General features: G+C 55.1%; 1 protein-coding gene across 1 annotated transcript in view; it reads left to right on the forward strand.

Annotated features, from left to right (window-relative positions):
- EGLN1 (egl-9 family hypoxia inducible factor 1) overlaps nt 1–8,725 on the forward strand; it is a gene marked incomplete at both ends in the record, with an annotated part of 28,520 nt that extends 19,795 nt beyond the window's left edge. Inside the window, 4 exons of the mRNA XM_080717239.1 lie at nt 1,985–2,104; nt 5,290–5,426; nt 7,451–7,518; nt 8,664–8,725. Coding sequence (XP_080573365.1) covers nt 1,985–2,104; nt 5,290–5,426; nt 7,451–7,518; nt 8,664–8,725 — 387 coding nt within the window. The remainder of the gene's footprint in view (nt 1–1,984; nt 2,105–5,289; nt 5,427–7,450; nt 7,519–8,663) is intronic.
- Between the last annotated feature and the right edge of the window lie 336 nt (nt 8,726–9,061).

Raw genomic sequence — 9,061 nt, forward strand, 5'->3', positions numbered from 1 at the left:
GAGCGTGATCAGGGACTTGGTGTCCACCGCCCTGGCTCCGGCCTGCCCTGCATGGCACGTGGCCGCTCTCGGGACCGCCTGCTGGGGGACAGTGGGTGAGCAAGGACTCTCTGCCGCCTTCTTGGCAGGAGAGGTGCTGGGCTACCAGGTAGCCAGAGGGGCTGCCCGCGCTTGGAGAGGAGAGCAGGTCGCCAGGACCTCTGGGTTGGTTCTCTCCTTTCTTTTTCAGTTTTGATTTTTGGCGCTGAGGACTAGACCTGGGTGTCCTACCTCTGAGCTCCGCCCCAGCCAGGTGTTACTGTGTAGCATGGTGTCTCAGCCTCCCAAGTTCTGAGAGCATAGGCAGCACCATGCCCAGCTCCCCGCTCTGAGAGCATCCTGGGCTGGCCCGTGCCCGGCTCCTGCCTTCCCCTGCGCTAGTGCCAAAAGGAGGAGCATGCCGTGTCTGTCTGGAGCTGGGGAAGTAGGCTCGGCCCCGCGGCCAGCGCTGCCTCTGATGGCAGGGTCAGTGGGAGGCGGTGCTTTGCAGCCTTCAGGTGCTTCCTCGTCTCGGAGGTGGGACTGCTGGGCTACTTCTTTGTTGGCTAGTTGAATATGAATATTAAAAATTAGCACATTTGTGAAGTCGGGCGTGGTGGCACACGCTTGTAATACCAGCATTTGGGAGGCTGAGACAGGAGGATCACAGGTTTGTGGCCAGCCTCAGCTATTTATTAGCTCCTCCGCAATTTAGTGAGACCCTGTTTCAAAATAGAGCTGTGAGTGTAGCTCGGGTGTAGAATTCCCCTGGGTTCAACCCTCAGTTCAACAACAACAACAAAAAAATTAGCACTTGTGGTAGCCAGGTGCAGTGGCACAGGCCTGGAATCCCAGTGCTTGGGAGGCGGAGACAGGAGATTGCAGGTTCCAGGACACCCTCAGCAACTTAGACTCTCAGTAACCCAGTGAGACCCTGTGTCCAAATTTAAAAAAATAAAAAGGGCTGGGGTGTAGCTGGGATGTAGAATGCTGCTGGGTTCAATCCTCAGTACTGCAAAAAAAAAAAATTGTCCCTTAATTTAAATATAATGGGATAGTAATTTTAAGTGATGCTTGATAGTTTTATGGTGATCCATTGACTTTGTTTTTTTTTTTTTTTTTTTTTTTGTGGTACTGGGGTGGAACCCGGGGCTCTTCTACCTCCAGGCTATACTCCCAGCCCTATTGTCTATTTTATTTGGAAACAGGGTCTCACTAAGCTGCTGAGAGCCTCACTAAGTAGCTGAGGCTGGCTTTGAACCTGTGCGATCCTCCTGTCTCCGCCTCCCGAGCGCGGGGATTACAAGCGTGCCCCCACGCCCGGCTGATCCATTGACTTCAATAACGTGAAGAGGTAAAGGATTCCGAGAATAACTGTAACCCTGAACACTTTTTGTTTTCTTCAGAACTCCTGGGAATGTTCGTTCACCTGCGGGTTCTGGCTGGTGGCTGCCCAGGCAGCTGGGAGGAGAGAGCCAGCGTGAGCCCACTCGGGCTCCTCGCCCTCCTCACACTTAACACCCAGAAGTGTGCTGAGCCACGTCTTGTGATAAGCTGAGGGAAAAATGGCTTTCTTTCTGATTTGAAAGAGGGATTATTCACGAACTGATTTGTTTTTAGTCTGTAAAAAAGAATCAGTGACTTTAAGTGAGTTGATATTCAGGGTTGGCGTCAGGTGACGTGGGTGTCCTGCGGCATCCAGGAGGGGAGGCCGCTCTACGGGCGGGTGAGTGCGCGACCAGCTCGGGACGTAGGGCCTGGAAGTGTTCTGCCGTCAGGGCTCCGCAGGGGCTGGCCCTGGCAACGGCTTTCCCAGCCTGGGCTGGCTCGTGGCCCGCCCTGTGTCCATAGACCAGCTTGGCCTCCTGATCTGCAAAATGAGCCTCAAACAGAGGGAAGAGCCGCGGTGCCGGGAGCGCCGGGCAGCCTGCTGCCAGTGGACCTCTAATTGCTGTTGTTGTTACAGGCTATGGTTGCTTGTTACCCAGGCAACGGAACAGGTTACGTTCGCCACGTTGATAATCCGAATGGAGACGGAAGATGTGTGACATGTATATATTATCTAAATAAAGACTGGGATGCCAAGGTACGCAACGTCACTGAGCCTTTGCTTTCCTCACAGGTGTCTTCTCCTCTGAACACCAGAACTCATGCTTCTCAGACTGCATGCACAACTAAAATCTCTCAAATTTTTTTCAGAGCTGGGCATGGTGGCGCATGCCTGTAATCCTAGTATTAGGAGGCTGAGACAGACAGATCACAGGTTCACAGCCAGCTTCGGCTACTTAGCAAGGCCTTGAGGTTTAGTGATACCTGTTTAAAAAAGGGGGGGGGGGCTGGGCGTGGTGGCACACACTTGTAATCCCTGCGCTTGGGAGGCTGAGACAGAAGGATCGCGCAGGTTCAAAGCCAGCCTCCTCCGGCTTAGGAGACCCTGTTTCCAAATAAAAAATATAAAATAGGTCTGGGATTATAGCCAGGAGATAGAAGGCCCCTGGGTTCCATCCCCATTACCATAAAAAAAGAAAAAAAAGAGGCAAGCCGGCGTGGTGGCGCACGCTTGTCATCCCCGCGCTCGGGAGGCTGAGACAGGAGGATCGCACAGGTTCGAAGCCAGCCTCAGCTCCTTAGTGAGGCTCTCAGCAACTTAGTGAAACCCTGTTTCCAAATAAAATATAAGTCTGGGAATGTAGCCCAGAGGTAGAAAGCCCCTGGGTTCTACCCCTAGTAACACACACACACACACACACACACACACACACACACGCAGCAGCTAATGGTGTAAGTCAGAGGCAGAATGTCCCTGCTTCAATCCCCAGTACGCCCCACCAAATTTTAATCTCAGTTATTAGTAGACACTGTTTTAAAAAATTAATTTAAGCCAGGTGTGGTGGTACATGCTTGTCATCCCGGTACAGGGAGGCTGAGACAGGAGGATCCCAGGTTCGCAGCCAGCCTCAGCTACTCAGTGCAGCCTCCAAATCTTGGTGAGACCCTGTTTCAAAATAAAGAATAAAAAATAGGGCCGGGGGTACAGCTCAGAGGTAGACTGCCCCTGGGTTCAGTCCCCAGTACAGCCAAAGAAAAAATTAATGTATCTGAAAACTAATACTAACGTAGCGAAGACAAATACTAATGTGGCTCGCTGAGCACAGCACCTCCGGTAGCACTGGTGCCGGGCACGGCACCACGCAGAGCAAGGGACGGAGACGTGCTCAGCGCGGCGCGGCACGGGTGCCAGCGCTGCCTCCCAGCACGCAGGTGCACACAATTTTAAGACGGTCAACCTGGAGTGAGGGAAAAGCCGGAGAGGTGCCGGAAGCTCGGCTGGCCTCGGAGGGAGTGGGGGCCGCTGGCTCAGGCCCTCCAGTGTGCAAGGGACGTGGCACTCTGGGTCTATCAATTTGTCCTCAGTGAGACGGTGTAAAAAGTACTAGCGTATCTTAAAAATGGATCCAGCTATTTCAGATAGCAAAGGATTTTCTGAACGGTTACTGGGACAACACTGACTTGATTAAAATGACTTCCCTTTGACAGTTGTCATCAAAATGCTTCTGAGAACGATCGCTTTACACTGCCTTTTGGTGGAGATGTCAGAATTACCTGCTCTCGTGCGCTCTGCCTTTTCTTAGGGTTGTTGTGTGGTATTGGTGAGTGCAGGACTCGTGCCTTCCAAGTCAGAGAAGACTAAAAATGTATAGCATTGGCACCCTGGAGGACCCTGCAAAGAGCGCATAATAGATTCTTTCTCTTGTTTGATGTATATATACATATAAATTCCTTTATGTTAACCTGAATTTCATTAAACTTAAATGATTTTTTTAGTTTGGCATGGTGCACACACCTGTAATCCTAGTACTTGGGAGGCTAAGACAGGAGGATCACAGGTTCAAGGCTAGTCTCAGCAACTCAGCAAGACCCACCTCAAAACAAAAATAATACAAGGCTGTGGCTCAGCGGCCGAACACCCTGGGTTTAACCCCCTGTGCGAAAGGTGCCACAGAAATGTTTTAAACAGTAAAGGATTGTAGGCCGAGGTCAAGGGTGGCTGTGCTGCAGGCTGTTCTGACAGCTTGAGTTGGTTTCTAAGATCTCAAGTCTAACATTCGAACAGAAGAGTAAGACAGCACGTCAGGAGATGCTTGTGCAGCCAAGGTTATTTTTTAAAAAATCAAACTAGATCTCTCCTCTTCCCGGTAACGTGCAAATGTAACCGCCCCAGTCCTGAATGTGCAGAAACCCGGCCCTCCTCAGAGCACGGGGCCTGGCGTGGCCGGCCCGCCGCCCCAGTGCAGGTGAGCTCCAGCCGGCAGGGAGGCACTGTGCCAGCAAGCTGGCTCCTGCTAGCGCCTTCCCAGGGCTGCAGAACCGAGCGTGCACGCCAGGTTGGGATGACCGTAGCTAAAACCCGCAGCTGGTCTGTGGGTTCGGGCTGTGGGAGGCGCTGGGAGCTGTTGACCAACCTGGACTCCACACTCCCTCCTCTCCCCAGGCTGAGCTGTTAATCCTGCATGGCCTGGCTGTGGCCGCTGTGCTTTCAAGTTAGTCAGTGGACGAGTGCAGAGTCTGCTCAGGCCCTTCCCTCGCGGGCTGCAGGAGGGCACAGTTCCCCTCAGCGCTTGCGCCGCTGGGCCCACCCCCAGGCTCGGTTCCCAGCGTGGGCTCCGGTAGGCATTACCCTTCCTTCCCATAAGAGTCTTCTTCCCAGTTTAGTTAGTGCAGGTCACGAGCTCCTGGGTGGGTGGGACCAGGTGTCTGCGTGTCCGCGCCCCACCCCACTATCCCCATGCAGCACAAGGGAGCGGCAGACAGAGCGGTCCTCAGGCCCTCGCGGGAGCCTGGAGCCACAGAACTAGCCACCTGCCGATGGAAAGCCGTCCTCGGAGGCCGGCCTGTGGCTGTGGCTGTGGCTGTGGCTGTGGGAGGTGTCTGTCAGGGCGAGCCCTCCCTGGACACCATTTCTCACAGCCCCAAGAAGGGCTCTATAACAGCAGCTCAAACAGGTCGTTAGCACACGCAGACAAGAAGTGCTTACTCCTTTTCACAATCCCAAACATCGTTCTAGAGCTTTTGAATTCACACGTCTGCTTCATTAAGTATTTATGAAAATATCTAAAGCAAAAAAACTATTTGTATCGATGCATGTGCGCTTAGAATGTCAAGCCACCATTACAGCTTGTCAACCGAGGACTTGATTCAGTGGAATCCCCGCACTGAGCTGCCTGGAGCACCTCCAGCTGCTCACACTTACATATCTGGCTCTCTTCCTAGGTAAGTGGAGGTATACTTCGAATTTTTCCAGAAGGCAAAGCCCAGTTTGCTGACATTGAACCCAAATTTGATAGACTGCTGTTTTTCTGGTCTGACCGCCGCAACCCTCATGAAGTCCAACCAGCATATGCTACCAGGTAGTGTCCCTTTTAAGAACCTTGGCCAGGAGGATGGCAGCGCGGGGGCGAGTGGGCCCTGGGGAGACCGGCTGCCGCCCTCCGGGGCTCCACCGCCCTCCTAGGCTTCAGGTGTGTGCATCCGAGTAATTGCTAGAATTACGCACTCACTCCTGGGAACGCGCCCTGCTTTGCACACGGCTCTGTGTGGGGTGGGGCCAGGGCGCAGGCCTCTCAGCCGCCCCCTCCCCGGTGAGGCCATCTCACGGGGAACAGGAAGGGGGAGGAGAAGGCCGCCCTTTAAAGGCGCTGGACAGAAGAGGGGAATATGGAGACACGCGGACAGTGGGGAGCAGAGCGAGCTGGGCAGGCCCTCCCAGACCCTGCTTCAAAGTAAAACTATAACAGAGCTGGGGTGTGGCTCCAAGGTAGAGTGCTCATGAGGTCAATCCCTGGGCCGCACGCATGCACGCGCACGCATGCACGCGCACGCACGCACGCACGCTCAGAGCAGAGCTGCTGTGTAAGCCAGAGGAAAGGAGGGAGTGAGCGGAAGCAGAGGGCGCCGGCGCAGTGTGACTGGTGAGCCCGCCGGAGGCTGGGGCAGGAGGACTGCAGGGGAGGCCAGCCTTAGCAACCTCGTGAGGCCCTGTTTCAAAATAATGAGAAAATGGGGCCTGGGGTGTAGCTCAGAGGTAGAATGCCCCTGGGTCCCATCCCCAGGGCGGGAAGGAAGGCAGGCAGGCCAGGCAATCATTGCCATGTGTGGGCCCTTAGATATATTATAAACGAGTTTTGTTAGAATTTCTACAGGCTTGGTACTTCAAGCCAATTACATTTAATGCACTTTTAAATGTGTTTACCATTTTGACGACTGGGTCACAACATTTACACTAAGTAGAAGATATTGCGACGCAGTCGGCGGCAGCCGCTCCTCGGACACCTTTCCTCTGGGAGGGTGCTGGCCCCGGGTGCGCTGCCAGCTGGTGGGGAGGGTCCTCGGCGCGGGCCTTCACCAGCTCCCAGGTGAGCGGCCAGCTGAGCGCTGTGGCTGGGGGAGGTCAGGCGCCCCACAAGCGAGCAGGCAGGGCGCTCATGGCCCTGGTGCCTACACCGCTGAGTCCTGCCGTGGCTGGGGGTAGCATTTTGGTGAGCCAGGGCAGCCTGGTGAGCGGGGCGGCCCTAGAGCAGGGAGGAGCGTGGGGCAGGGAGGCCGGTCCCCTGGCAGGACCGGACCACCAGAGGATTCTGTGTAGACGCCAGGGCTGGGGTGCCAAGGGGCTCAAGGAGCTCTCTTTGGGCCACATGCTGAAGAAAAGGAGAATCATCCCCTGAACCCCGCTCCATTACCACGCTGCCAAAAAGAACGTAGGCAGCTTGGGAGGGCCAGCGGCCCCAGCCTCAGCTCGCCCTCCCTCCGGGGAGCGGCAGGGTGACCGTCCAGGCTGACTCAGGGCCCAGCTAGCAGGTGTGGCTCCTCCTGCTGCGTGCGGTGCGCTGCACGCCCCGCTGCGGGATCCGGGAGGTGCCTGGCTACCGGTGCGCTCCCACAGCCTTCCTCCCAGCGGCGCCCCTGGCCCTGGAGGTTCCCAAAGTGGAAGAACCATGCCCTGGCATGTCCTAGGACCTACTGAGCTCACGGTGCCTCCTTCATGCGCATGAGAAGGCCCACGGGGAAGGTTTTAGAAAAATGGACTTCAGCCAGACTGAGCACCGAACAGTGTAGTGGCTTTGGTAAAAACCCTGAGGACTCCTTAGCTGATCCCATGTCTTTCCTGGTGACTGGCAGTCACATCCCTGTGTCCTCCGCTGTGCGGGGTAGGGCCTCCCTCTTACTGTCTGGAGCTACCAAGCAGCCCATAGAGGAGGTAGCCGGGGAAGGCCAGTGAGGTACCAGGCTGTAAGCAGGCGGTCAGGCCCCGCCCCACGCTCCGCCCCTCCAGGGTCCTCCGCCCTGGCATGGCAGGCTTGAACGTAGCATTGTGACAGCACACGCCTTGTCCTGCCCTGCGATCATGCTTACCCTATTCTAAATTTTCTTTTAGGTACGCAATAACGGTTTGGTATTTTGATGCAGATGAGCGAGCGCGCGCTAAAGTAAAATATCTAACAGGTAAACATCACTGGGGCCGAGGTGGACTTAACAGGCACCGCGGCCTGGTGGGCTTTCAGGAAACCCAGGACAGCTGTGGGCTGCACCAGGAAGGCTTGCTCACCGCCTGTCGGATTCCTTAATGCCTTTGTACACCTGCGTGCTATGCCGGGGATCAAACCCTGGGCCTTGGGCATGCTAGGCAAGGGCTCCCCAGCCCTGCAAAAGACTTCAGTCATCTTCATTGTTACCCTTATACACAAAGCTCTCCACAAAGATTAGGAGTGCTGGAGGCAAAGAAGTGTGAATGTGGTACTCAGGCAGGAGCTGAGCTGGTCTGTGATTAGCCTTTCAGTCTCGCCCGGCCTCGGGCTTCCTTATTCTCCACCTGGAGGCACAGCCTTCCCTTTTGAAATGCACATGGCACATGGGCGGGAGGAAAACTCCAGGCAGGCGCAGCTGTCCCCTGCCCCATGGGGCCAGCTCTGGGCAGAGGGCCTGTCCCCACGTGACCCATCCCGAGGTGTGGCGCCGGCTGTCTCCAGGGGTAGGCTCGGCGTTTGCATTCCTTATTCAATGTGTTTTCAGGAGCCACTGATATTTAAACTGCAAACAATGATAAAAATACAAAAATGAAATGTTTGTGCAATTTTTTTCAGTACTGGGGGTTGAACCCAGGGACATTCTACCTCTAAGCTACATCCCAGCCTTATTTTTTGTTATTTTGAAATAGGGTCTCACTAAGTTGCAGAGGGTCTCACTAAGTAGCTGAGGCTGGCCTTGAAGTGGGCTCCTCCTGTCTCAGCCTCCCGAGTGCTGGGTTACAAGCAAGTGCTGGGTTACAAGCGTGCGTACCACGCCTGGCTGCATTTTGTGTTTTTAAGGCCATTATTTGTGTGTTTCCATTGACCCTGGACACTCAATTGTAAAGTAATCCAGACTGCTTTTAAAATGAATGGAGGTGGAGTCGTTACCTCCTGTGGCCGCAGGCTCTGCCCTCACTGGGCCCCGGTCCAGAGAGGGAGCTCTCCTTGCCTTAGGGTGCCCGAGCAGGCAGCCTCACGTGGTGTGTGCAGAGTTGAGCTGCTCTAGTGCTGGGAGTCGGGAAGCAGCAGCCCAGGCAGCTCTCTGGCACCTATCAAGTGGACGCTCTCTTTCCCTTGCAGGTGAAAAGGGCGTGAGGGTTGAGCTCAATAAGCCTTCTGACTCCGTCGCTAAAGAGGTCTAGCAGGGCCTGGGACCCGATGCCTGCACCGCCTTTGGCGGTCTGGACGCCGCTTGCCGACTCGTGACTACAAATGGACGGGTGAAGAGACGGAGGCACGCTTGGCGTCAGAACAGGAAGAGGAGCCTTCCGTGCCATCCGCGGACATCCCTACAGTGCCAAGCGCCGCTCCCGCTGCGCTTGCTGGGGAGGAGGCCGCGCCGGAGAAAGCGGCTTTCCATCCGGACGGGAACTAAGTGCCCTACGTAGAAGTTTTTCATTCTTATATTTTGCCAGATCTGTCATCTAGCCGAGTTCATTTCATCTCTCTCTTTTTTATATCAAGTTTGAATTTGGGGT

Source organism: Muscardinus avellanarius (genome assembly GCF_963383645.1).
Source record: "Muscardinus avellanarius genome assembly, chromosome: 20".
Taxonomy (NCBI): domain Eukaryota; kingdom Metazoa; phylum Chordata; class Mammalia; order Rodentia; family Gliridae; genus Muscardinus; species Muscardinus avellanarius.